General features: G+C 48.8%; 2 protein-coding genes and 1 long non-coding RNA gene across 3 annotated transcripts in view; 1 reads left to right on the top strand and 2 right to left on the bottom strand.

The window, feature by feature from the left end:
• The first annotated feature begins 9,065 nt into the window (after nucleotides 1–9,065).
• On the top strand, nucleotides 9,066–11,638 carry LOC137452501 (uncharacterized). Its single transcript, XR_010990097.1, has 3 exons — nucleotides 9,066–9,268; nucleotides 11,329–11,418; nucleotides 11,557–11,638. It is a non-coding gene; the product is annotated as an uncharacterized lncRNA (long non-coding RNA).
• Nucleotides 11,639–11,648: 10 nt separating this feature from the next.
• SLC35E3 (solute carrier family 35 member E3) lies at nucleotides 11,649–19,314 on the bottom strand. Its single transcript, XM_068160963.1, has 5 exons — nucleotides 18,832–19,314; nucleotides 18,564–18,674; nucleotides 16,493–16,651; nucleotides 15,123–15,205; nucleotides 11,649–14,514 (listed from the first exon to the last, which is right to left on the bottom strand). Exons 1-5 carry the CDS (start codon nucleotides 19,219–19,221, stop codon nucleotides 14,328–14,330), a joined length of 930 nt encoding a protein of 309 aa, XP_068017064.1. The 5' UTR covers nucleotides 19,222–19,314; the 3' UTR covers nucleotides 11,649–14,327.
• Nucleotides 19,315–20,591: 1,277 nt separating this feature from the next.
• Nucleotides 20,592–27,109, bottom strand: part of NUP107 (nucleoporin 107) — a 41,879-nt gene continuing 35,361 nt past the window's right edge. The window contains exons 22-28 of the mRNA XM_068160962.1: nucleotides 26,673–26,779; nucleotides 26,484–26,586; nucleotides 25,277–25,437; nucleotides 24,785–24,910; nucleotides 23,058–23,171; nucleotides 22,102–22,269; nucleotides 20,592–20,940 (exon numbers count right to left, since the gene is read on the bottom strand). Of these exons, the coding sequence (XP_068017063.1) occupies nucleotides 20,839–20,940; nucleotides 22,102–22,269; nucleotides 23,058–23,171; nucleotides 24,785–24,910; nucleotides 25,277–25,437; nucleotides 26,484–26,586; nucleotides 26,673–26,779 (881 nt within the window). The 3' untranslated portion in view covers nucleotides 20,592–20,838. The remainder of the gene's footprint in view (nucleotides 20,941–22,101; nucleotides 22,270–23,057; nucleotides 23,172–24,784; nucleotides 24,911–25,276; nucleotides 25,438–26,483; nucleotides 26,587–26,672; nucleotides 26,780–27,109) is intronic.

The raw sequence follows: 27,109 nt of genomic DNA, 5'->3' as shown, positions 1-27,109 counted from the left end.
CACTTTGAATACCTCCATGGACAGGGCCCCAGCCACCTCCCTGGGGAACCTGTTCCAGTGTTCCACCACCCTCATGCTAAACAACTTGTTCCTAAAATCCAATCTGAATCTCTAGTCTGAAGCCATTGCCCCTTGTCCTGTTCCTGCAGGCCTTTGCAAACAGTCTCTCTCCATCCTTCTGGTAGCTCCCTTCAGGTACTGGAAAACTGCTATTAGGTCTCCCTGGAGCCTTCTCTTCTCCAGGCTGAACACCCCCAGCTCCCTCAGCCTGTCCTTATAGCAGAGCTGCTCCAACCCCCTGAGCATTTTCGTGATCCTCCTCTGGACCCTCTCCATCAGGTCCATGTCCTTCCTGTATTGAGGGCTCCAGAGTTGGACTCAGTATTCCAGGTGAGGTCTCACTAGAGCAAAGTGGCAGATTCACCTCTCTGGATGTGCTGGCCACACATCTTCACATGATGAAGGCAAGGATTGGAGAAAGAGAGAGAGGGAATATTAATCCCAACGGTACATGAATTTTGGAAGGACGAATGCTGCTTTTTTAGACACTTCCCCTGGCTTCATTAGCTGGCTTGACAGCCTACTGCTTGCAAGCCTTCAGCCTCAGACCATGCTGTTTTGTTGGTGATTGTGCCATCTGGTGGAGGAAAAGGATTTTTCCATCCACAGCCTGCAAAGAGGGAAGCGAGGAAGCTTGTACAAACCCCTTGATGTCACTGCAACAGCAGGACACAAACTAAGCTCTGGCTGCTTAGGAGCAAGCCGTGGAAAACGCAGCTCTGTGCCTTGTTTGGTTCGACTGAGGTGGTGATAGCTCAGTTATCTCTTGCCCCCAGAGAAAGCAAATGCCTGGGCTTTTTGGCATTCAGCTCAGGGTGCATCTTAACATCTTAGTTTAGCTCAGCTCTGTCATTTAAACCCAATCTTTTTAGCTGTGGTAGCTTTGAGTCTGTGCATTTTTTTCTTGGCAGTGTCTCCTGCCCTTCCCTGTGTACCTGGAGAGACAAGCAGGTACTGAGGCTTTGACTTAGGACCCATCTTACTAATCTTAACACCATGGTGTTCAGATACGAGCCAAGGCCAGAGGGCCAGCATGGTAGAACACCTTGAGCACAATAAAGGCTGGAAGTGGGGAAAATCCCAAATGCAGCATTGTGGGGCTGGAAGATACTGCTGCATCATGACTGGGGCGTCAGGAGGACATTCTGGAAGCAGTGTTGGATTGACTCTGCCACCTTGCATGGTTAGGTGATGCAGCTGAGCCCATCAGATGTCTCACTGCTGCCCAGCAAATCTCTCACTGAAAGAATGTCCTGAGCCCATCTAATGCCCTACTTAAACAATGCCAGGAGCTGTGCATTCCCAGCCAAGTGTTCCTTTGAAGTGCCTCTGGCTCCTTTGGCAGCAGATTCAGCTGCTCCAACAGAGGATGTTTACTTTGATTTGTCAGCTTGCTTTATCATGCCTTTGCATTAGCACATGAGGCTGTCACAAGAAAAGCAGCAGGAACGCACAGCTGGGAGCAGAGAATCGGAGGTGGAAATGGGGAGAGCATTCCTTCTGAAGGCCAGCAGCCATTCGGTGCTCCTTCCCTTATCGCCTAGCCACACCCTGAATGCTCTGCCTGATTACCTGAGCTATCAGTGGCCTGGGCTGATAAGGCCCTGCAGTATCTCCTGCGATAGAACCGGGTCCAAATTCCTAGGAGTTTCTCTCAGGTGTGACTAAGGGAGAAGAGTTACTGATAGTTAGCTAGCCCCAGCCAGCTTTTCTCTGTTGCAAAGGAGCTGAAAGCTCTCTTTGCAGGATGAGTTGGGTTGATTGTACTGAACTGCTAAAGACACTTCTGATGGCACTTTGCAGGCCATTCTCTTTTACAGCTCATTTGCTCTGTTCAGACTGAACCTGCTCTCTCCTTTCAAAGCTTGGGTGGAAATATACATCTTGACAGCTGGAGAGGGCAAGTCTCAGCTGTGTGTTTTGCACTCCCCTTGGGCAAGCCACTGAGGGGATTTCCTTTGTGACAGCACATACACACATTTTAATCTGGCAACTTCTTGATAAAAAACTGAGAAATGAGACCCTCTTTCCTCTTGTGGCTAGTCTTTCTATCAGAATCACAGAAATACCTCTGGAAAATACCTCTGAGATCACCAAGCCCAGCCTGTGACCTAACACCACCACATCAGCTAAACCATGCCACCCAGTGCCACATCCAGTCTTGTCTTAACCACCTCCAGGGACAGCAACTCCACCACCTCCCTGGGCAGCCCATCCCAGTCTCTCATTCCCCTTTCCATCAGGAAGTGCTTCCTGACATCCAACCTAAACCTCCCGTGGCACAGCTTCAGGCCATGCCCTCTCCTCTTGTCACAAGCTGCCTGGCACAAGAGCCTGACCCCCACCTGACTACAGCTTCCCTTCAGGTACTTGTAGAGAGTGATAAGGTCCCCCCTGAGCCTCCTCTCCTCCAGGCTGAACACCCCCAGCTCCCTCAGCCTCTCCTCAGCACTTCCCCTCCAGTCCCTTCCCCAGGCTGGTTGCTCTCCTCTGGACCTGCTCCAGCACCTCAAGATCTCTCTTGCAGGGAGGGCCCAGAGCTGCACACAGTGCTCCAGGTGAGGCCTCCCCAGTGCCCAGCACAGGGCAGAATTCCATCCCTAGCCCTGCTGGCCACACTGTTCCTGATCCAAGCCAAGATGCCATTGGCCTTCTGTGCCCCCTGGGCACACTGCTGGCTCATGTTCTGCTGTTGTCAGCCAGCACTGCCAGGTCCCTCTCTGCCAGGCTGCTCTCCAGCCACTCATTCCCCAGCCTGCAGCTTGCATGGGGTCATAGTGGCCAAGGGGCAGGACCCTGTATTGACCTTGTTGAACCTCATCCCATTGGCCTCAGCACACTGATTCAGCTTTCAAAGCTTTTCTCCCTACACAGTTCCAAAGTTCTGGTCTTGATGGCTCTTTGCCTACTAGCAGGAATGATTTGCTCTTGTTTTTACAGCCTTTGGTCAAGCAGCTCTGGCAAATAAAGTTGCTCCAGCTCAAGCAGTCACTTCCCTCTACTGCTGGCACTTTCTCAGCAACACAGTAGGTCAGAGGGATTATTGCCCACGTCTCAGTGGGTTCAGTTCACATTCTGGCAGGTTAAACTCTTACTCAAATAAGAGAGACCATGACATGAGCACACATTCCTCTTTGCTGTGACAGATGGGAAAGAGCCATTGTCTCTAGAAGAGGAGAAGTTTCAAGTAGCCGGGGAGCAGCACTGTCTCCCATGATTGTCAGCGTGCACACATGGAATAAGCATTAAATGTTCCTTCAGTCCATGTAACCATACAGTTATTTTGTATTAGAAGGGCTGTGGTTAGTAGGTCAAAGAGGTTCTCTTCCCCCCTCTACTCTGCCCTGCTGAGGCCACATCTGGAATATTGTGTCCAGTTCTGGGCCCCTCAGATCAAGAAGGATCTCAGGGAACTGCTTGGGAGAGTCCAGCACAGAGCCACACAAATGATGAAGGGAGTGGAACATCTTCCTTATGAGGAGAGCCTGAGGGAGCTGAGGGCTCTGTAGCTTGGAGAGGAGGAGCCTGAGAGGTGACCTCATTGCTGTTGATCAAGATGTGTAGGGTGAGTGCCCAGAGGCTGGAGCCAGGCTCTGCTGGGGGATGCCCAATGCCAGCACAAGGGGCAGTGGTGGAAGCTGAGGCAGAGGAAGTGCCATGGAAACAGGAGGAAAATGTTTTCCCTGTGAGGGTGATGGAACACTGGAAGAGGCTGCCCAGGGGGGTTGTGGAGTCTCCCTTTCTGGAGAGATTCAAGCCCTGCCTGGATGTGTTGCTGTGTAATCTGCTCTAGGTGCTCCTGCTCTGGCAGGGGGGTTGGACTGGAAGAGCTTTTGAGGTGCCTTCCAACCCCTAACATTCTGTGCTTCTGGAGTTTTACACAAGACCAAAAATGTGACTGCAGCAAACCCAGGGAAACTTGATGCTGTTTATTTCCCCTGTGCTTTCTATATGCATATCAGCTCCCCTTTTGCACGAGGTTTTGGTTCCAGTGGTCAGTGCAAACAATGCCTCCTTTGAGCCCAATGTCTCTGGCTGCTGCTTCTGCTACATCCAAATCCTGTCAAGCCACTGTTGCAGAAAGGCCTTTCCAGAAGTCTGTTTCATTTCAGTCAGTCCTAGCCCCCAAAATGTTAAATCCTGTTAGTCAATAAGGAGAATACTTAACTATAAAATATTTCAATCCTGGCTTGCTTGGGAACAAGTAACCCATCAGCAAATTATCCTGCCTTTAAAAATAGCATCCCAGTGAGTTCTGATTTGCCTGAATTATTATAGGCTCTCAAATGGGTAAAAGCTGTCTTCACAGCAGCAGAAACAGCTGATGTAGCACAGACTGGTTCAGCTAAATAGAGCACAGTGAAAAACAGTCCCCACATATGAACCTGCCAAAGATCTTCCTGTTACACAGGGGACAAGATGAATGGAAAGCTGCTAGTTGACAGGAGGCTGTAGAGGCAGGCAACTAGCCACTGAGGCTCAGAGCCTGCGAGTCTTCCAAAGACTTCAAGACCACTTATCCACACATAAAGGTGCTGTGGAGTGCTTTAGGAGCTCTTTGAGGGCTTCTGGCTGAGGGGTTAGGAGCTGTACATCAAAACAGGGTTTCTCACCACTTCATTGCTGTGGGAAACCTTCCCCTTCAAAGCCTGAGGCTGGACATCACAGAATCACAGAATGTTAGAGGTTGGAAGGGACTTCCAGACATCATCCAAGTCCAACCACCCTGCCAGAGCAGCAGCACCCAGGGGAGTCCACACAGGAATGCACCCAGGTGGGGTTTGAAATTCTCCAGAGGAGACTCCACAACCTCTCTGGGCAGCCTGCTCCAGGGCTCTGGCACCCTCACTGTAAAGTTTTTCCTCATGTTGAGCTGAAACCTTCTCTGTTCAAGGTTGTCTCCATTGGTTCTTGGCCTTTTCCTGTGCACCACTGAAGAGAGCTTGGCCCCCTCCACTTGCCACCCAGCCATTGATAGACATTGATCAGATCCCCTTTAGCCTTCTCTTCTCCAGACTCAACAGCCCCAGGGCTCTCAGTCTCTCTTCCCAGGGGAGATGCTGAAGTCCCCTAAGCATCCTCCTGGCTCTCCCTTGGACTCTCTCCAGCAGGTCTCTGTCCCTCTTGAACTGGGGAGCCCAGAACTGGACACAGGATTGCAGCTGTGGTCTCAGCAGGGCAGAGCAGAACCTCCCTAGCCCTACTGGCCACAATTTTCTTGATGTACCCTGGGATTCCACTGGACATGTGGACATTACATCTGGACAACTGACAGAGGTGCCTCCCCCTCCCCCTACTTACCTCAGGCCTGCCATGTGATGTCACTCTTCTCCCTTGTCCCAGCACTGAAAGGTGCCCACCTGCATCAATTTCTTGTCTGAAGCAGTCCTGGCTGTTCTGCCTAACAGGGGGCAGCTCAGAAGCAAGTACCCAAGCTGTGTCCATGGGGAGAAGCCTTTCTTGTTTTCTTTCACCTCCTTAGCCAAAGAGGTTCCAAGAGAGCCTTGGCCTTCCTTGTTGCATCTCTGGAGACAGTCCAAGGGAGGGCTACAAGGATGCTGAAGGGACTGCAGCACTGCCTGATGAGGAAAGGCTGAGAGCCCTGGGGCTGTTTAGTCTGGAGAGGAGACTGAGAGGGGATCTGATCAATGTCTATCAATAGCTGAGGGCTGAGTGTCAGGAAAGAAGGGACAGGGACAGGCTCTGCTCACTTGTGCCCTGTGGTAGGACAAGGGGCAATGGATGTAAGACTATACCACAGGGAGTTCCACCCCCAGTATGAGGAGGAACTTCTTTACTGTAAGGGTGACAGAGCCCTGGAACAGGCTGCCCAGAGAGGTTGTCTCCTGCTTTGGAGCCTTTCCAGCCCCATCTGGATGTGTTCCTGTGTGACCTCTGCTGGATTCTATGGTCCTGCTCTGGCAGGGGGGGAGTGGGCTTGACGATCTGCAGAGGTCCCTTCCAACCCCTAACATCCTGTGATCCCTGATTCAGGTTAACCTGACTCCTGTATTTTAAGCACTTACTGGTTTCCTGGATTGGAAGGCAGTCAAGGGTCTCTAGGTGAAAAAAACACCAAACCCCAACACTGAGGTTAATATTTATGTGAGCAGCAAATACAATTCCTGTCTGAATTCCAGAATTCCCTACAACATTGCATAATTCTACTTTCTACTGAAAGGGCAGGCTGGTAGAGGAAAGGGAGAGTGCTTGGGGGCTTGCTAAAGGGAAACTGACAAGGGCTAAACTTGGGAAAGATTAGCAACTGCCTCACAACTGAAACAATGCACAGGATCCCATTTCCCCTTTCTTTCCTTCTTCTTGTACCTCTGTACAACTCTGCCCCTTTGGGCTGGATTCCCTGCAGCAGGGCTGACTGGACACTGCCCTGACATGAGAGTTTGAAGGGGGAGCTTTAGCCTAGTCCCTGACTGAATTACCATTGGATACCAAAGAAAAAATACTGCTAAGGTCTCTATAATTTATTGGCTTGCTAATGGGGATAGAGGGTAGAGGCATAAACAGTTCTCTCCCTTTTCTTCTGCTCTTGTTTCTGCCTGCAGCTGGTGAGGGACTTTATAGGCTGTCAGGGAGTGACAGGATTAGGGGGAATGGAAAACAACTAGAAATGGGGAGATTCAGACTGGGTGTTAGGAAGAAGTTCTTCCCCATGAGGCTGGTGAGATACTGGCACAGGTTGCCCAGGGAAGCCTCATCTGTTGGAGGTTTTTAAGTCCAGGCTGGATGTGGCTGTGAGCAACCTGCTGTAGTGTGAGGTGTCCCTGCCCATGGCAGGGGGGTTGGAACTGGCTGACCCTGGAGCTGCCTTCCAGCCCTAACTATTCTGTGAGTCTATAACTTTCCTCTCCCTCTCTCGTGGCCTTGCCAGGGTAGCTCTGTTTTGACTACTATGTGAGGTAACAGGAAAGAGGGAGAGAGTGGTAGAGGAGGAGAACAGATCCTCTGGATCTGTCCGGGGGGGGGGTGGTCCAAGGAGTTTCTGTGTTGTTAATAAATTGTAAATATATATATATATATATATATATATATAAAATATATATATGTATAGCACATGTATTGTATATTTGGTACATATTCATTGCAATTCATGTCTCCAGGGTGTAGTCTGCTTGTAAATAGAGCTTCATTTGCTTCAATCCCAGACTGAGCTAACTCTGGCAAGTTAAAAAAAAAATAATTAATTTTATTTTTTTATTTTAATTTTATTTCAGTTCTCTCAAATGAGCTGGGGGGGGGGGGGGGGTGGAACTTCAACCCACGCCAGAGATGAAGGAGCACATTCTGCTCCCTGAGGCCCATTAGATCTTTTGGCTCCTGGAAGAATCATAGAATCAGTAAGGTTGGAAAAGACCTCAGAGATCATCAAGTCCAACCTGTTAGCTAATACCTAACACCTCCTGACAACTAAACCATGGCTCCAAGGGCCACATCCAAGCCTTTTTTGAACACCTCCAGGGATGGGGCCTCCACCATCTCCCTAGGCAGCACATTCCAATGGCAAATCTCTCCTGCTGGGAAGAACTTTCTCCTCACCTTGAGCCTAAAATTCTCCTGGCACAGCTTGAGACTGTGTCCTCCTGTTGCTGGTTGCCTGGGAGAAGAGACCAACCCCCACCTGGCTACAGCCTCCCTTCAGGCAGTTGGAGAGAGCAAGAAGGTCTCCCCTGAGCCTCCTCTTCTCCAGGCTAAGCAACCCCAGCTCCCTCAGCCTCTCCTCACAGGGCTGTGCTCCAGACCCCTCCCCAGCCTTGTTGCCCTTCTCTGGACACCTTCAAGTGTCTCAATGTCCTTCTTAAACTGAGGAGCCCAGAACTGGACACAGGACTCAAGGTGTGGCCTAACCAGTGGTGAGTCCAGGGCAGAATGATTTCCCTGCTCCTGCTGGCCACACTATTTTTGATAGAGGCCACAAGATAGAGGCATGACCTAAAGTCAGCGAGATGAAAGCAGCAACTTGAGCAAGCCAAGCTCCCCAGGGAGAGGTGTTATGTTTTCATTGGCCCAACTGATACAGCTGCAAAGAAAAAAGCAGCCCAGCTTCCAGGACCACAAACCCTCCTTCACTCAGCCCTGCATCCCTGGGCGAAGGGGAGGCGGAACAATACCTCCCTTCTCTCAGGAAGGTTAATCATCGCTGTGGGCTGAGTCTGGCACAGATTTCAGACTCTGGGAACACAGCTTGCTTTTATTTTTTAATGGCATTTATATTATTATTATTATTTTTAATATTATTGAGTCAATTTAACTTTGCTATCTACTGCAGCATAGCAATAGTGAATACTGGTCAGCTCTTGCATTCTTTGCAATACCTGCCTGGAGAGAAACCTGCACCTCTCCCCACTTGGCACAGGTCTTTCTGGCAGGATGGCTCTGTCTTTTAGGAGTTTTCATCACCCAAGATTTGATCAGTTTTTCACTTGATGTTCTGTGGCTGACATCTCAATCATCTCTGCAGCAATTGAGCCATCAAATAGAAGCATACAATCACAGAACTTTGAGGGTTGGAAGGGAGCTCAAGGATCATCCAGTTCCAACCCCCCTGCCATCAGCAGGGACACCTCACACTACAGCAGGTTGCCCAGAGCCACATCCAGCCTGACCTTCAAAACCTCCAGGGATGAGGCTTCCACCACCTCCCTGGGAACCTGTGCCAGTGTCTCACCACCCTCATGAGGAAGAGCTTCTTCCTAACATCCAATCTGAATCTACCCTGCTCTAGCTTGGATCCATTCCCCCTAGTCCTATCACTACCTGACACCCTAAAACATCCCTCCCAACATCCCTCCCCAGCTTTCTTGTACTGGAAGGCCACAATTAGGTCTCCTCAAAGCCTTCTCTTCTCCAGACTGCACAACCCCAACTCTCTCAGTGTCTCCACACCAGAGCAGCTCCAGCCCTCTGCTCATCCTCTGGACATGTTCCACTACCTCCAGATCTTGTAATAGAGGCTCCAGAACTGGACACAGTGCTCCAGGTGGGGTCTCACCAGAGTGGAGTAAAGGGAGAGAATCACCACCCTCGACCTGCTGGCTCTGCTTCTCTTGGCTGAGACTGTGAGCAGAAAACTTCTGTGCATCTGCCTGATTGTGGAGAAACAAACAGAAAGAGCTGCACCTGTACAGTCTGAAGAGTGAATTCCTTCACCTGTTCAGTCTGCAATCCAAACTCTGCTGCTTTTAACATCCAGGTAAGAAAACAACTATGTAACTATGGAGCAAAAGAGGCATCTGCAGAGAAGAAAACTGCATTAAGCCAGGTGATTTGTCTGGGCTCTTCTCTGAATTCTTCATGCTTGTTGTGAAAAGCCAGCTAAAGCTCTCTCACCCATCAGGCTGAGTCCTCTTCTTCTTTGCTAAGCACGCTGGTGAATTTCAGGCTTGATGTTTCTCAACAGGTTAAGAGCATGCTAGGGTTCAGTTGCACAGCATTGCCCAAGAACAAGCCCCATCCCCAGCAGTCCAACTGCCTAAATACACAAATCCAGTTACAAAATCCATTACTTCTTGATAGATTCTGCAGATGTGACCAACTAGACATGGGTTAGGCAGTAGCTGTACTCCAAAATGTTGTAAGAGACTCTTCTGAAGCTCCTGTTACCAAAATGACATTTTTTTAACCTTAAAACTTAACCAACAGTGACTACACCACTAGGTAGTTAAAAAAAAAGTTGAATAAAAACTATGGCCATCCCAAACAAGGCTCTAAAGTTCCTTTAGCCTTGGGCCATCAATCATGCCACTACATGAGACAGAGGGGACACATTCCTGCTGAATTGCAGCTCTGTCTTGAAGGTACACAAACCTCTTTTTCATACCTGTAACAGCAGCAAACCACTCTCCAACCTCAAGCCTGAGAGAGCAGCTGATCCTCCACCAGCAGGAAAACTCCTCTGGCACAGTGCCCACAGAGCCTGCAAGAACTTAGCAAGCTTTACAAAACTGCCTGCTGAGGCTGCATCTGGAGTATTGTGTCCAGTTCTGGGCCCTCAGTTCAAGAAGAACATCAGGGAAGTGGTTGATAGAGTTGAGCACAGAGCCACACAAATCATGGAGTGGAAGATCCTCCTTATGAGGAGAGACTGAGGGAGCTGAGAGCTCTGTAGCTTGGAGAGGAGCCTGAGAGGTGACCTCATTCATGTTTACAAAGATGTGCAGGGTGAGTGCCAAGAGGCTGGAGCCAGGCTCTGCTGGGAGGTGCCCAATGACAGCACAAGGGGCAGTGGTGGAAGCTGAGGCAGAGGAAGTTCCATGGAAACAGGAGGAAGAATTTCCTTGTAAGGGTGACAGAGCATTGGAAGAGGCTGCCAGGGGGTTTGTGGAGTCTCCCTCCCTGGAGATATTCAAAACCCACCTGGATGTGTTCCTGTGTGATCTGCTCTAGGTGCTCCTGCTCTGGCAGGGGGGGTTGGGCTGGATGAGCTTTCAAGGTCCCTTCCAGCCCCTAACATTCTGTGATTCTGTGAAAACCAGGCAGTGGGTTATTAAAGGTAAAGGTAAGACAAAGCTTTGAACTGAGTATCTCCTAAGGAATAATTCCTATTGCTTTGGGAAAAATGAAGAAACCTTCTATATGTTGGTCTGTAGTGTTTTCAGAGACAAGGCTGGCAAAGATAACTTACTGCCAGTCACTCATATTTTAACCAGAATAACCTGGATCTGCTCTCATTTTCAAATGCCCCCCTGGTACCTATGCTAGTTTCTTTTCCACTGGAACCATATCAATGGCAGCTTTGAAAAGAAAAGGATGTTCCTAAAAGCAGCAAACCACTCAATGGCAGAACAGGACCAAGGACCATCTTGTTACCATGGCTTAGTCATGTTCATTCTGAGACTTCTTGGGCTCCCTCAATGGTCATTAACTTACAGAATCCATCTAAGCATACTTCAGTCTTGATATTTGTCTTGTTTTAAAAAAGCATTATGGCCCCCACAGTTGTTCTGCCTCTGTGCTTGATGTGATAGCCTAAATATAGTGAGGATGCAGGGCTGACTGTGCTTTTATTTTCTGCTTCTCTGTCTTCACAGTCAGAGAAATCAAGTGAACTTTAGGAAGCACTTCAAAGGAAACATTAGGCAATGTTTTAAGACCTAGGACTCAAAGATGATTGAAAAAAAAAAAAGTATGTGGACTGTGAAGTAAAATGAAGAGCAGAAAGCAAACAGCAGGGTTTGTGCAGTGTGGCTCCAACTGTGACAGCACAGAGACTGCATCATGTTAAAGATACCAACCCTCTGTTGTCTCTTTCAGGAAAGCCAAAAGTGAAAGAACTCCACAGAATGAGCAGGAAAACATGCTGAAGTGAGCACTGAAAACTAGCCTGAGCAAATTTCACACCAGGTAAGGATCAGTAATTTTTATAAAGCTCCAATTGTTACCTCAGGATTTAGAAAGTTCCCTCATTTGTATCAGGAGTTCAGCCCTGAAACACGCAAACATTTAGATGGAAGCAATTCAAGTGGCACTGTTTGGTCTTAGCACCTCTAGACCTCCCCCCTCCAAGTGTTGGCAGTTCAAGCAGAAGATGAGAAAGAGACAACTGTTCTCCACAGCAACAAGCAGATGCCAACCCAGTGAGTAAAAATTTATTCCCACCCTACACATGGTACCCAAGGAGATAATACATACAAAGAGCTGGTTGTCCCACCCTTCTACAAGCCTCCTGGGTTTCATCTTTTGACCCGTGGCACAAAAAGCTCAAGATACTTTTATTGGTTCAGTACAACAGGTAAATCTCAAAAGGACAGCTCTTGGAACACATGAAACAGATCACATCATCACTTTAGTGACCTCCACCACTTGCACATTCCAGCAACAGGCTGTGTCTAGAGCAGGACTGTTTTACTGATGCTCTCTACTTGCTCTTGCAGATTTGCCCCTCTCCTGAAGGAGTATTTTTCCACTTTCAGACGTGGTTGGTTTGTTCATCCAACCACTTTAGTCCTTTTCCATTTTCAGTCACGGTTGTTTGGTTCAATTCTACCACTCAAGGCTTTCTGCACTTTCAGACAGGGTTGTTTTGGTCATCCTACCACTTTAGTCTTTACACTTTCAAACATGGTTGGTTTGTTCATCCTACCAGCTTAGTCCTTTTCCATTTTCAGACATGGTTGTTTGGGTCAATTCTACCACTTAAGTCTTTTTCCACTTTCAGACATGTTCTTTTGGTTCATTCTACCACTTCAGTCTTTCTGCACTTTCAGACATGGCTGGTTTGTTCATTCTATCACTTCAGTCTTTTTCCACTTTCAGACATGGGTGGTTGGTTCATTCTACCACTTCAGTCTGACATGGCTGGTTTGGTCATCCAACCACTTCAGTCCTTTTCCACTTGGTTTGTTCATCCTGACACTTTAGTCTTTCTGCACTTTCAGACAGGGTTGTTTGGTTCATCCTACCACTTTCTACACACTGTCTCATCCCAAATATTGCTGTAATTCCCTTGTTTTCTAACTGTGAGAGTCTTTTGTGGGCTACCAACGTTTCAGCAGAACTTGTGCACAGCACAAATTAACACAAAGGGCTTTCAAAGTGCAGGTACCAAAGGATATGCATCCAGAGATTGGCTGTCTGAATTTCCAGTAGTCCAGGCTGTATTTTTAAAGTCATTATGCAGAATTGTTTTTATATATATATATATAAGTATACAAAAGCCACCCAATTATCTCCTTGGACCAGCCCAATGTCTAAGACACAGTTGGTAAAGATGTAAAATTGTTCAGGCGTTTCTGACTCTGAAACGATGTAGAGCGTTGCAGTGTAAACTTCAGGTGACACAGAGAAAGAGCTTTTCTGAAGGGAAGAACTCTCTGACAGAATAAATAATGTACAAGCTTGAGAAGAACTGCATTGTGCCCTGCACAAAGGCTTGCTGCCCAGATTGGTCAAAAGGAAGAGGAACTAAATGCCACTTCTGTTGGTGGTTGTACGACATACCTGGGTTCGTTCACATAATTCCCCTCTTGGGATCTGCTAGAGGTAGATGAAGATAAAACTGAACCCCTAACTGTAAGGATTAAGATACTGCAAATAAATTCTAACCCTGCCAATCCAGTGAGCATATGTTCTCACCAGATTTCCTGAAAGCAGATATTTTTTTCTCTGTTTTTTTTAAAGCAGAACAGCACTCAGCTTCCTCCTTCCACATTGTCAAAAAAAAAAAAATCAGTGCTTGATACTGGCACAAAATAATGCTCCAAGCATTCCTGAATTAGAGCAGAAGCAGGGCCAGCCTCACACTCTTCAGTCACTGATGTATTTCCAGAGACTGGCTGCTGAGGAAATGCTGCCTGCCCAGCACTGCCCAGACAGCCCCAGCAGACCCCTCTGAAGGTAACTCCTGGAAGAAGGGGCAGGAGGGAGGGAGGTGAGGCTGAAGGCAGGAGGGGGAACCAGGCAACCTTCACGTCCATTACAGATGGTGACCTTCACACAGATTGCTCCAGAAACATTTTTAGCATGGATGTCTGCATGCAAAGGCTGCAAAATATTTGCTTATTACCACAAAATCAGAGATTTTATTAGGCTCATGATTACTTCCAAGAGCTCCTGTAAAACCCTTGGCTCTGGCATAGCAGTAACAGAAGCTTCTAGAACATGAATGACTTCATTAATGCCCTGATGGACCAACCCAAAAATGTAAGAAAAACTGATGATCTGAGTTCCTACTCTTCTGTAGCCTGGCCTGTGGCTTCAGGGTTTCCAATAACTGCTCTAGTCCCTCTCCACCTGTCATTTTATCTACTCCTCTCGTCAGCCAACATATGTGAGAAACAGGATGGAGCTTGGTGGCCCTTAAAGCACTGAACAAATCAGACCAAAAGGAGGAGGCATCACTACACAGCAGGACATCTGCATGGAGAAGTGCCTCCAAGACTCTTCACAAGGGCAATGATGACAGAGAGGATTCCTTTTCTTCCTCTCTAACTGTAGCCATCAGGATCTCATTTGGTATGCAAAAAACCCAAATAATCTAATTCCTGCAGTCCAATTTCCAGGGTGATTTGAAGTGTGCCTTCTTCTCTTGTGAGTTACCATTTCAATGCAATGGAAATGCCAGGAGGGGCTGAGGTGGCAACCCCCCAAGGACTGCACAGACTTCAGTCTGTTTGGTTTAGTTACACAACGATGATCTTGGCAATTAAACCAGGAGTATAGATCCGAATGAGTGAGGCCAATAGGTGCATCCCAGAATCAATGCATATAAACACTTGGTTTTCCCTTCACAACACTGTTAATCTCCAGCAGCTTTAGGGGCGCTGAACCAATTTGCTCTTGTTGCTTTCCTGCTCACTGAGCTTGAAGTGGGTGTAAGCTAAGATGCCCAACAACGTGCACAGAATCCCAAGGCCTTGATTAAAAGACAGAGGATCCTTAAACAAGAGGCACCCTCCCAGCAGGGTGATGCAGAACTTGAAATGTCCAAACATGTTATACCTGGGGCATCTGTTAAGGATCATAGCAAGTTACCAGTATTATTTTTTTTGTAGAAAGACTGACTTGAGAGCTTCATTAATAACATTCAAAGTGTGCAAGTTGTATGTGTGGAGTCTCCTTCTCTGGAGACTTTCCAACCCCACCTGGATGCATTCCTGTGTGGTCTACCCTGGGTGATCCTGCTTTTGGCAGGGGGGCTTGGACTGGATGATCTCTGGAGGTCCCTTCCACCCTCTAACATTCTGTGTCACACTGAGTTCTACCGATGCAACTTTCCTGCCTCTCTGCAGCTATGAGAGTTAACCTCCACCTAAAACCTTTCACCCACAGAATGCCATAAACTGACTGACAATCCAACACTTCCTTAAGGTAGCCAAAGTGTGGGTTAACCTTCTTTGTAGGTATGAAGGCCAGGTCACCGAGTTAACCACCACAATCTGTACAAATCCCAGCCAAAGAAACAAGAGACACTTAAACATGAAAAGGCTTTTCCAGCTTCATCACTTATGATAAAGCAGGCAGGCTACCAACCAACTTTCCCCTAGCAAGTCAGGCCAAACGAATGCTAAGATAACTCACTGGAAAAGAGGAGAAACAGCCAAGGATACGTGACAGGTGATGTATTCCCAATGATCCAGTAAATGGACAAGTTCACCATAAAGGCTATGATTCCAGACAGCAGTACCATGATCTGTGAATTAATGGACACAAATCAATCATCTCCCAAGCTTTGGGCCATTGGTAGATACATTCCAGGTTATTATTTTGCATTTGGAAAGCAAAGGAAAAGTTAAGTATCAGGCAAAAAAAACCCCAAAAAACCCAAAACCAAACATATGGAGAACAAAAATAGAAACAGCCTCAAGTCAGTGCAGGCACAGGGGATGTGCATAAGGAGCTCATGCTATGATGTCCATAAATAGATTGATAGAACCATGTGCCTTATGAGAGGCTGAGAGCCCTGGGGCTGGTTAGTCTGGAGAGAAGACTGACAAGGGATCTGATCAATGTCTATCAGTATCTGAGGGCTGGGGACCAGGAAGGAAATAACAGCCTCTTCTCACTTGTGCCCTGGCACAGGACAAGGGGCAATGGATGTAAACTCCAGCACAGGAGGTTCCACCTCAACATGAGGAGGAACTTCTTCACTGTGAGGGTCCCAGAGCCCTGGAGCAGGCTGCCCAGAGAGGTTGTGGAGTCTCCTTCTCTGGAGCCTTTCCAGCCCCATCTGGATGTGTTCCTGTGTGACCTGTCCTGGATTCTGTGCTCCTGCTCTGGCAGGGGGGTTGGACTGGAGGATCTTTGGAGGTCCCTTCCAGCCCCTAACATCCTGTGATCCTTTCAGGGAACAGACATGGTTGTTCAGTGACTTGGAAAACCTGGCTGCTCACACACACAGAGGTTATATTCTTTACCTTTCAGACAAAGGTCATGACAAAAACTACTGTGGGAAAATATCTGACTTTTGCTCCAAGAAATGACCCATGGCTGAGCAGCACAAGCAGCAGTGCCAAGAAGATACTCCTGGCTCTCTTTTGGACAGAAGGATAAAGAGAGAAATTCTAACCTTGGTGACCATTAACTAGCAATTCTAGAGAGTGACCAATGCTGGCATCTTTCCCCAGGCTGGGAACTGAGAGTGTCAAAAGTGAGCAAGCTGATCTCTTTTCTGAGCAGACAGTGAGAGCTGGAACAAGAGCACTCACACACTTTTCATTTCATACACTAGGGGAAGCTTCTGGACTTTGCCAGATTTTCCCTGCTGTTCAGATGCCCTCTGAACAGGAGCAAGAATAAGGAAGTCAATCAACTGGCAGGAAGTGGGGCAGAGAGCACAAGAAGTTTTCCCTCTTGCACATGCCCCTCTCATCTCATCATGGGCAGTGAGTGCACAAAAATCTGCTCACAAAGATGCAGATCCTACTGCCAAATGTAACATGAATGATTACTATTTATTTAAAGTCAGTAAGAGCCTTACCACAGCAGAAAGTGTCCAGGGACCAAAGATTCCTCCTTCTCCAAAGACTGGCTCAAAGAAGGGTATGATGAACAACAACATAGCTGAAGACATTGGTGCCTGGTAGTACAGCAACTGCATGGAGTTTACCTGTAACTCGTGCTGCTTAGCTCCCACCCACTAAAACCAAGAGAGAAAAGCTGTTAAACAGGAGCAAGGAAAAAAACCCCAACCCAAACCATAAGCTGAAGTTCTGAGCAAAAGCAAAATGGCTACAAACACATGGACAACACTGCATAACCTGAGCCACAAAAATGATGAAGGGAGTGGGACATCTTCCTTATGAGGAGAGACTGAGGGAGCTGAGGCTCTTTAGCTTGGAGAAGAGACTGAGAGGTGACCTCATTCATGTTGATCAAGTGCCAAGAGGCTGGAGCCAGGCTCTGCTGGGGGATGCCCAATGACAGTACAAGAGGCAATGGGTAGAAATGGAGGCATAGGAAGTTCCATGGAAGCATGAGGAGAGATTTTTTTCAGTGAAAGGGTGACAGAACACTGGAGCAGGCTGCCCAGAGGGGTAGGGGAGTCTCCCTCTCTGGAGATATTCAGACCCCACCTGGTTATGTTCCTGTGTGATCTGCTCTGGCAGGGGGGCTTGGTCTTGATGAGCTTTTGAGGTCCCTTCCAATCCCTAACGTTCTGTGATTCTTTGATTCTGTGATAAACAGATTCTTGAGCATCATCTTCTACCTTCACCAAACTGTTTGTCTTTTGTGAGCATGCAAGCCATGGGAGGAGAAAGTCATATGTAGGGGCAGTGGCAAAAACTTAAGGTCATAAACCTTCCTTTCCCCATAGCCTGGGGGTAAAGCTTTACACTCAAGGAAGAACAAAGGTAGCAGACCTGGGAGGAAAATGCCAGCTCCCTTTTATTCTCCATATTCCAGATCCTGTCTATGATGGAAGTGAGCACCTTGGCCTAAAGAGAGCTCTGCTTTTGCTCTTCTCATTTTGCTCCACACACAAGCTCACAGAACCAGGAACTGTTTGGCTTTCCTTTGCCAACTGATTCTGTATTTACTAGATTGCGTTTCAGTATTGACTATACTGACTGCAGCTTAAGATTTCCAGTGTAGCATCCTAGTTACCTATGCTTATGAAGATAGATAGAACAGCCAAGGAGATGCAGCTTTAGACTGCACATTTAATACTTCATCAACCACATTAATTGGTGATATGGATTACAGCACATAACCTTGCTAAGCTGCTTGAAAAAATACACCCAGGCACTATCCTTTCTCCAGTACACACATCAGCACTTCCACGTTTTCATGCAGCATCTCCCTCTTCCTTCTGCCCCAAAACAGGACAGGAGATCATTATTTATCACCTTGCACAGGTCACAGAGCCTCCCTGCTTTTGGAGGCACACAACACCTGTTACAATGACATTAATGACCGAATCGATGAGGACTACCACATCAGTACGACAGGGAAGTCTTCATTTGGGAGGCTTTGGCACCATGGTCAAAAACGAACTGCTCAGGAGCTTTTAGTGCAAGATTGCAGCAGAAAGGGCTGAGGCAGTCCTTGGTGGTGGCTGTTTTCCCAACCACAATGAGCCAGGAAGGTTATGCTGTGGATTAATGCACCCTCTATAAAAACCACCTTAGACATAGTGGAAACTGAAGAAGGATGCTTATAAAATGTAAATGGCTCAAGGACAAACTATGGGGTTAACTGAAGGCCTGGGAAATGTCCTTTCCAGGGAGAGGCTCCAATGCAAGGCACTTGCTTCAGCAAGGAGAAAATCTGAGCTCTCTAGAAACAGAGAGGGTTACTGATAAAGCATTCACCCCTTGAAACCAGGCTCATGACTAGGGTAGAGGCAACACCCCGATTTTAGCAGCAAGGATGATGAATTCCTGAAACAATTCACCAGGGCTGGGGTGGATTATGAACAATTTTTAATTATTATATGAAAAACAACAGAGTAGGGAGGGTTTGCTGGAAGGCAGGGTGCTCTTTAAGGGCGACCTATGCCCAGGACAGCAGCTTGAACCACCGTAACGCTCCCGCCCCCCAGTACCCACCACTTGGTAGAGGGAGGTCACCAAGACGCCCAGGGTGGCGAACACTATCCCGAGGATGCTGAACTTCACGTCGTAGTAGGAGTTAAGGAAAACGCCCAACGTGATGGGGACCTGCGGAGGTGGACCCGAGTTTTAGGATGGCCGTTGCCCTCAGGACTGTCTCAGGGCTGGCGGGTGGAAGATTCTACACTCCCCCCGGTCCCCGGACCCCCACCGCCCTTATAAGGCTCGTCCCTTCGCGCTCCCCTCAGCCCCGCCGCTTCCTCACCAGAGTAAGTTTGATGCGGAGAGGGAAGGTCTTTCCGTACGCCAGGCTCTGGATGACCACGATGACCGGCGTGGTCATAGCCTTAGCTAGCTGGTAGGTACCGATGGTGTTGCTCTGCAGGGACAGGTTGGTGAAGACGACGAAGCCGCAGAAGCTGAGGGCCAAGGGCAGCACCTGGGAGGGCTGCAGGCTCTTAGGGGAGAAGGCGCCGAGCGCTTGGCACAGGTAAAGGCCGAGCCAGGTGATGGCGAAGTGCACCAGGGTGAGGCTGAGGTTGGGGAAGCCCAGCCGCACGTACAGCCACTTGTTCAGGAAGACGATGCAGATGGAGGCGGCCAGGTTCACCAGCAGCCCCGCCGCCAGCCGACCCTGCGTCGGCATCCAGCCCATGGCGGCCGGCACGGCCGGGCAGCAGTGGCAGGGACAGCAGCGGCACAGGCTGCCCGCCGGCCGCCAGCGCACCGGCCGGGCTACCGCCGCCGCCTCCTCCGCGCCCGCCCCCGCCGGGACACGTGGGCGCGCGCCTTCCGGTGGCCCCGCCCGGCCCGGCACAGCCCCGCGGGCGGAGCTGCGGCGCCCGGCGACTCTGCCCGCCCCCGGGAGGGACCGCCCGAAGCCGAGCGCCGCGGCCGCCCCTGCTCTCGCGTACGGCAGCGCAGGGGGCACAGGGAGAAGGCGGCGCCGGGAACGCGCCCTGCGGCCGCGAAGGTGCAGGGCCTCCCTCTGCCCCCCCGAGGGAACCCACGCAGGCACTACAGCCCTGCCGGGCAGCTGGCCCACAGGCCGGGGGTGGGCAGAAAGCCACCCGCCCAGGTACAGCTACTGCTTGGCGAGCGGAGGGGGGATTTCTGTGAACACACATACACACATAAAAATGTGCACACAAATTACGGTCTTTGTCGAACGCCAGAAGACAGTGACTGCAGCACTCATTCCACTAGCGCTGTGTCCTCTGCACCCTTCACTGAAGGGCAAGGCAGCTAAGCATGTGCTTACACAGGCCCCCAGAGCCGCAGCAAGCTTTCTAAGTAAATTAGAAAACGCCAAGCTTGAGAGCTGCCCGGTAGGGTCAGGATTACATTTTCCTCCAGGGTTACATAGTGACTATATCGGTGAGAACAGCCTAAGCCCGGAAACCAGCCCCGAAGGGCTGGCAGTAGCCATTCAATTTCACTGTCCCTTTGATGTTCCCGGTGCCGGCTTTCCATACCCACTCTCCTGCAACCTCACTTCACTGTAACCTTGCACGGTCTTGTGCTGAGTGTGTCAGATCTCCCCTGCTGTTCAGATGCCCTCTGAACAGAAACAAGGAGGTAAATCAACTTACAGACTCCTCTAGGAGGAAGTGGGACAGACACCACAAGAGGTTTTTCCTCTTGCACATGCCCCTCTCATAGGCAATGACTGTACAAAAATCTGCTTCACAAAGAGATCTTACTCTCCAATTTAAATAACTAACAGTCATTGATAATGAAGTCAATAAAAGCCTTACCACAGCAGTGCATTAGGTTTGAGGTGGAGTTAATTCTCCTCAAACCATCTTTCTAGTGCAGAAAGTGTCCAGGGCCCAAACACTTTCTCTTCTCCAAAGGAGGAGGGGTGAAAAAAACAATCCCCCCCCAACAAGAAAAAAACAGCAAACAACCCTGCACAGCCTACTGGCAGCTCTTCAGCATGCAGCAAAGAGATTAAGGAGGGTCATACAATGACCCTACACTTCCATAATGACATTTTAGATTAGAATGAACAAACAGTTTCTGGTTTTGAAGCACTTTTATTAGAAAACAAACCCCCCCCCAAAAAAAAATAGGCATGGAAAAGGTTGTATAACAAATATCTCCTCTGAAGTTGGTCAGAGTTTTCCAAAGTGAAAGTGAAAGCTCAGCATTCAGGTGGTTTTCCCCCACCAACAAAAAGCCCACATCAGCACAGTTTGGCTTTGTTCTTTCTTGCAACCACAATGTCCACACTGATAGATTTCATCTAGATACTTGCCACAACTTATCACTAAGTCTCATACCCCAAAGGATCAAGATCCTGGTCCAGAAGCATCAGAGAAGATTCCCTCAGCTTCTGTAGAAGCTTTCGGAGTTCTTCCTTTGAAAATACCTAAGAATGGAAAAAACCAACCAAACACCATCAAGAAGCTGTATTTATTGGCAGGCAAAGCAGTGCTATCAAAGCAAATGGTGACTAATTAACTAGAGAAACTTAACTAGGGCAACTTAAACCAGTGCCAGCATCCCGGCTCCATCTCCTAACTGCTAGAGGTTATTGGTGAACAGCCAAGCTCAGGTTTCCCGTTCTTGCTGGCAGAGATCTTAAAGCCAATTCAGGCAAATGTGTCACAGACTTAGTCTTAGGTTTCTAATCTTTGGGGATCTGCTTTGCTTTATTTTTCTCTTTGGGGGAGGGAGGAACCTTATGGGTTGGGTTTTGGTTGGTTGGGGTTTGGTTGGTGGTTGGGCTGGGGCTGGGTGGGTGGTTGGGGTTTGGTTGGGTTGCCTTTTTGCTTGGGTTTTCTGTTATATAATAGATTTTATTTGGGGAGGTGTGTTTTTCAGGCTTTTGGAGGCAAAGGTTAGGTAAAGAAAGTGCTCCAAAACCAAACCTGCTTATGCAATGTTCTGAAGTATAATGGAAATTGAAAAAGAAATGACTGATCATTTTACAGTTCAGCTTGGAATCACAGGCTGATTTAACTTGCAAATGATCTTTGTGAACATCCAACTGTTAAACTTAGTTCAATTCAATAGCCCACATCCACAAATCAGTAGCTGCACTACTCAGAAAAGCTGCTTGTCAGAATACTGGCATCATCTCCAGTCTTTCAAAGTCAATTCTCTGATTCCTCTCAGTCCAGAGAAGGGCCAGGACGATAAGCAGAGGGCTGGAGCTGCTCTCCTATGAGGGCAGACTGAGGGAGTTGGAGTTGTTCAGCCTGGAGAAGAGAAGACTCTGAGGAGACCTAAATGTGGCCTTCCAGTATCTGAAGGGGGCTACAAGAAAGCTGGGGAGGGACTTTTGAGGGTGTCAGGGAGTGATAGGACTGGGGGGAATGGATACAAGCTAGAGGAGGGGAGATGATCCTTGAGGTCCCTTCCAACCCAAACAATTCTTTGAAACTCCTGCAGTGAATGTGAAGAGAGAATGTGACTGAACACGTTCAGGAACATATGATTGTGGCTCTCTCTCTTGAGAAGGTTTTTCTGCAGTCACCCCCCTGAGCTTGTAAAGGACAGGCCAGCTGCCTGGAGCTCAGTGTCTCACCGTGTACAGCTTGTGTCGCTCAGACGCCACCATGTCCGCCAGGCGCAGGCACTCCTGGTACTGGCCGGTGCTGTGCAGCACAGTGTGCAGCAGGAAGCACATCATGGGCAGGCACAGCTTCCGCAGCAGCGTCATCTGGTGTGCCCGCTCCGGGTCATCCTCAGCATCCTAACCACAGCAAAACCACACATTAGCATCAGGAACAGCCACCTTTACATGGCAGCTCTGCATAGCCATGTCGGTAGCAGCACCAGAAGCAAGCACCAGCCTAGGCTGGATGGAGTTAGAAGTAACTGAAAGGGCAGCAGTCTGTAACTGATCACAGGAGGCCAGAGTGGATTACACAGAAGAACATCAAACCAAAGATGATACAGATACAGCCTGTGCTGTGATCTAAAGATTCATTCTGCCCTCTACTCAGCACTGGTTAGGCCACACCTTGAGTCCTGTGTCCAGTTCTGGGCTCCTCAGTTTAAGAAAGATGTTGAGCTGCTGGAAGGTGTCCAAAGAAGGGCAACAAAGCTGGGGAGGGGTCTGGAGCACAGCCCTGTGAGGAGAGGCTGAGGGAGCTGGGGTTGCTTAGCCTGCAGAAGAGGAGGCTCAGGGGAGACCTTATTGCTCTCTACAGCTACCTGAAGGGAGATTGTAGCCAGGTGGGGGTTGGTCTCTTCTCCCAGGCACCCAGCACCAGAACAAGAGGGCAGAGTCTCAAGCTGTGCCAGGGGAGGTTTAGGTTGGATGTGAGGAAGTTCTTCCCAGACAGAGAGATTGGCCATTGGAATTTGCTGCCCAGGGAGGTGGTGGAGTCACCATCACTGGAGGTGTTTAAAAAGAGCCTGGATGAGGCACTTAGAGCTATGGTTTAGTTGATTAGTTAGGGCTGGGTGATCGGTTGGACTTGGTGATCCTGGAGGTCTCTTCCACCCTGGCTGACTCTGTGGTTCTGTGATTTTTACCTCTCTAACATCAACCATCCATCCTCCATCAACAAACAGCAACACGTTGTACATCTTCTCCTTCACGTCAGCTGTAAGAGCATCCAAGAGGCCTTTCCAAATACCATAATCCATCTGGCAAAGAAACAGAAAATCAACTGCTGCAGAACAGGAGAACTTCCAAGGCTATTTTAACACAGACTCATCACCTAGCATGCAACAGCCAGTGCAGCTCCCATTCAAATTACAATCTTCAGCCAGCAGCTAAAACTTAAAAGCCTGCTGCTAACAGCTATTTATATCCTTGCTTCAACTCCCTGGGCAGAGTCAGACAGGTTGTTCATAAGCAAAGCTACTAGGGGAAGCTAATTTTAAAGAACTTATTCTGCCATGCTTGTGAAAAAAAAACCAACCCCAAGAACTGAATACATATGTTCATACTGGCCAGACATGCCAAAAGCACTTGGGGCAAAACAAAACAGCAGCATCTTCTAGAAAAGAAAATGTGACAAACACAAGAGTAAGGAAGAGTTAATAGCAGAATCAGTTCCAGATTAATGACAATCAACACACTATTCACTCTTATCACAGGAGCTTAGAAGTTGGAAGGGACCTCTCGAGATCATTGAGTCCAAGTCCCCTGCCAGAGCAGGACCATAGAATCCAGCACAGGTCACACAGGAACACATCCAGATGGGGCTGGAAAGTCTCCAGGGAAGAAGATTCCACAACCTCTCTGGGCAGCCTGTTCCAGTGCTCTGTCACACTCACAGTGAAGAAGTTCTTCCTCATGTTGAGGTGGAACCTCCTGTGCTGTAGTTTATATCCATTGCCCCTTGTCCTACCCCAGGGCACAAGTGAGAAGAGGCTGTCCCTATCTCTTCCTTCCTAGCCCTCAGATATTGATAGACATTATCAATAGAATCACAGAATTGTCAGGGTTGGAAAGGAACTTAAGGATCATCCAGTTCCAACCCCCTGCAGGGACACCTCACACTACAGCAGGTTGCTCACAGCCACATCCAGCCTGGCTGAAAAAACCTCCAGGGATGAGGCTTCCACCACCTCCCTGGGCAACCTGTGCCAGTCTCTCACCACCCTCATGGGGAACAACTTCTTCTTAACATCCAGTCTGAATCTCCCCACTTCTAGTTCTGCTCCATTCCCCCCAGTCCTATCACTCCCTGACACCCTCAAAAGTCCCTCCCCAGCTCCAGCCCTCTGCTCATCCTCGTGGCCCTTCTCTGGACACCTACCAGCACCTCCAGATCCTTCCTGCAATAGAGGCTCTAGAACTGGATGCAGTACTCCAGGTGGGGTCTCACCAGAGTGGAGCAGAGGGGGAGAATCACCTCCCTGGCCCTGCTGGCTCTGCTTCTCTTGATGCCGCTCAGGATGTGATTGATTTTCTGGGCTGCAAGTGCTCACTGGTGGCTCACTGATCAGATCCCCTTTCAGTCTTCTCATCTCCAGACTAAACAGCCCCAGGGCTCTCAGCCCTTTCTCATAAAGCACGTGCTACAATATTCTATGTGAGGCTGAGTCACATAAGGAAAGTACCTAAGAATTCACTGTGCCATTACTATTCTACTGTCTCACACTCTCTTATAAATAATTCTATTTTTATGTTGAGAGAGTTCTTCAACAACACAAATCAGCAACCTTCTACTCAGTTTCATTCAGCTAAGACTGCCTCCTAAGCAAGGAATAGAAATGGTTTTAGCAAATAACTTTGAACTTTTCCTTACCTCAAACTTCTTTTCTTTATGTTCATGAGCTACTTTTTCAGTGAAACTTGCTTGTGGCAACAAAGAAGGCTTCTGTGGAGCCGAGTTCATGTGCTTAAACCACTCATTAAAGCTTTCGTGGGCTTCCTGGAATAGTATCAGAAAGTGTGGTTGGGCTTTGTGGACTTAAAGTACAAGACTGTGATTATCACAGAATCATAGAATCAACCAGATTGGAAGAGACCTCCAAGATCATCCAGTCCAACCTATCACCCAGCCCTATCCAATCAACCAGACCACAGCACTACGTGCCTCATCCAGTCTCTTCTTGACGGTCTCCAGGCATGGCGACTCCACCACCTCCTTGGGCAGCCCATTCCAAGGGCAAATCAAATGAAATGCTGAGTTGCAGTGCATCCAGGAAATCAGGAATGAAATCAAATGGACAAAGCTCAAAGTTTCACCACCATTATTTCTAAGCCATGCCCTGGAATGCAGCATCCCTGCACTCACCAGATACGCCCGAATGCACAGGTGCTCCCGTATGGCGTTGTCGTCCTCGGCTGGCAGGGGAGTGTCCATTCCCTGTTCTTCCCACTGGTTATAGATTTCTGCTATAGAGTCTTGGGGAATCTTCACAAACACATCCTTTGCAGCTTCATGTTTCTTGGATGCTAGGAGGATACAGAATCACAGAATTATGGAGGCTGGAACAGACCTCTGAGCTCACCAAGCCCAGCCTGTGACCTAACACCACCATACTGGCCAGACAATGGCACTGAGTGCCACATCCAATCTGGCCTTAAACACCTCCAGGGATGGTGACTCCACCACCTCCCTGGGCAGCCCGTCCCAGTCTCTCATTCCCCTTTCCATCAGGAAGTGCTTCCTAACATCCAACCTAAACCTCCCCTGGCACAGCTTCAGGCCATGCCCTCTCCTCTTGTCACAAGCTGCCTGGCACAAGAGCCTGACCCCCACCTGACTACAACTTCCCTTCAGGTACTTGTAGAGAGTGATAAGGTCCCCCCTGAGCCTCCTCTTCCCCAGGCTGAACACCCCCAGCTCCCTCAGCCTCTCCTCATCACTTTCCCTCCAGTCCCTTCCCCAGGCTGGTTGCTCTCCTCTGGACCTGCTCCAGCACCTCAAGATCTCTCTTGCAGGGAGGGCCCAGAGCTGCACACAGTGCTCCAGGTGAGGCCTCACCAGTGCCCAGCACAGGGCAGATTTCCATCCCTAGCCCTGTTGGCCACACTATTCCTGATCCAAGCCAAGATGCCATTGGCCTTCTGTGCCCCCTGGGCACACTGCTGGCTCATGTTCAGCTGTTGTCAGCCAGCACTGCCAGGTCCCTCTCTGCCAGGCTGCTCTCCAGCCACTCTGGAGTGGCTGTATGGGGTCTGTAGTGCTGCACGGGGTTATTTTGGCCAAAGTGTAGGACCCTGACCTTGGCCTTGTTAAACCTCATACACACTCAGTATTAGGATATCAGGAAGAAGTTCTTCACCATGAGGGTGGTGGAACACTGGAACAGGTTGCCCAGGGAGGTGGCTGAGGCCCCTTCCCTGAAGATATTCATGGCGAGGCTCGATGAGGCCCCAGGCAACCTCTACCTGCTTTTGAACAGCCTGGATGCAAAACTGTATCACAGGTAGTGGCAAGAGCCCATGAGAACAAAGCTGACATTTACAAAGTCTGCAACAGTTGTGAAATTGAGTACCTAAGAACTTCCTCATGATTGCATTGCTCTGCTTCAGGGCCTCTGCCCTCTGTGCAGGATCATACACGAGCCAGTCGATCACGTCTATTTTCAGGCGATCCACCTGCAAGCACCAAGGTTCTGTAGTTGAAAAAAAGGCTCTGGTAGCCAACTGAGAAGTGGAAGATCTGCCCTCAGAAGCACACTCACCTCTGTTGTGCCTGTATCTAACATCTGGTCATGGTGACTGAATTCCCCAGCATCCTTCTTGCGGATGTTTTCGACAACGGTTTTTGTTATGGTGGCAACATCCAGACCTGGGCGAAGGAAGAGCTCTGTGAGAGTGACCATGAAATCCACACTTGCCACTAAAGCAATTCCAGCCTCCAGCTGCTGATCTTACTCTTTTCTGCTACCAATTATTATCCATCTCCACTCACATTGTCAGACTAAATCATAAGCTTTTGGGATACATAATTTCATCACAGGTGCTTTAGAAGAATGCCCTTTGAGGTAACAGAGGCTATGGGAAAAAGAGTGAGACAAGCAGAAAGTCTTTCAGTCTGTGCTGCAGAGCAGCATATAAATACAGCATACAGACCACTGACTCCAATCCTGACAGGACTCTGAATGTACCCAGTATGGTC

Source organism: Melanerpes formicivorus, unplaced genomic scaffold (genome assembly GCF_026170545.1).
Source record: "Melanerpes formicivorus ecotype bairdi unplaced genomic scaffold, bMelFor1.0.p_v2 SCAF_54, whole genome shotgun sequence".
Lineage (NCBI taxonomy): Eukaryota > Metazoa > Chordata > Aves > Piciformes > Picidae > Melanerpes > Melanerpes formicivorus.
Note: the sequence above shows the minus strand (reverse complement) of the source record. Positions and strands in the feature narration are given on the sequence as shown.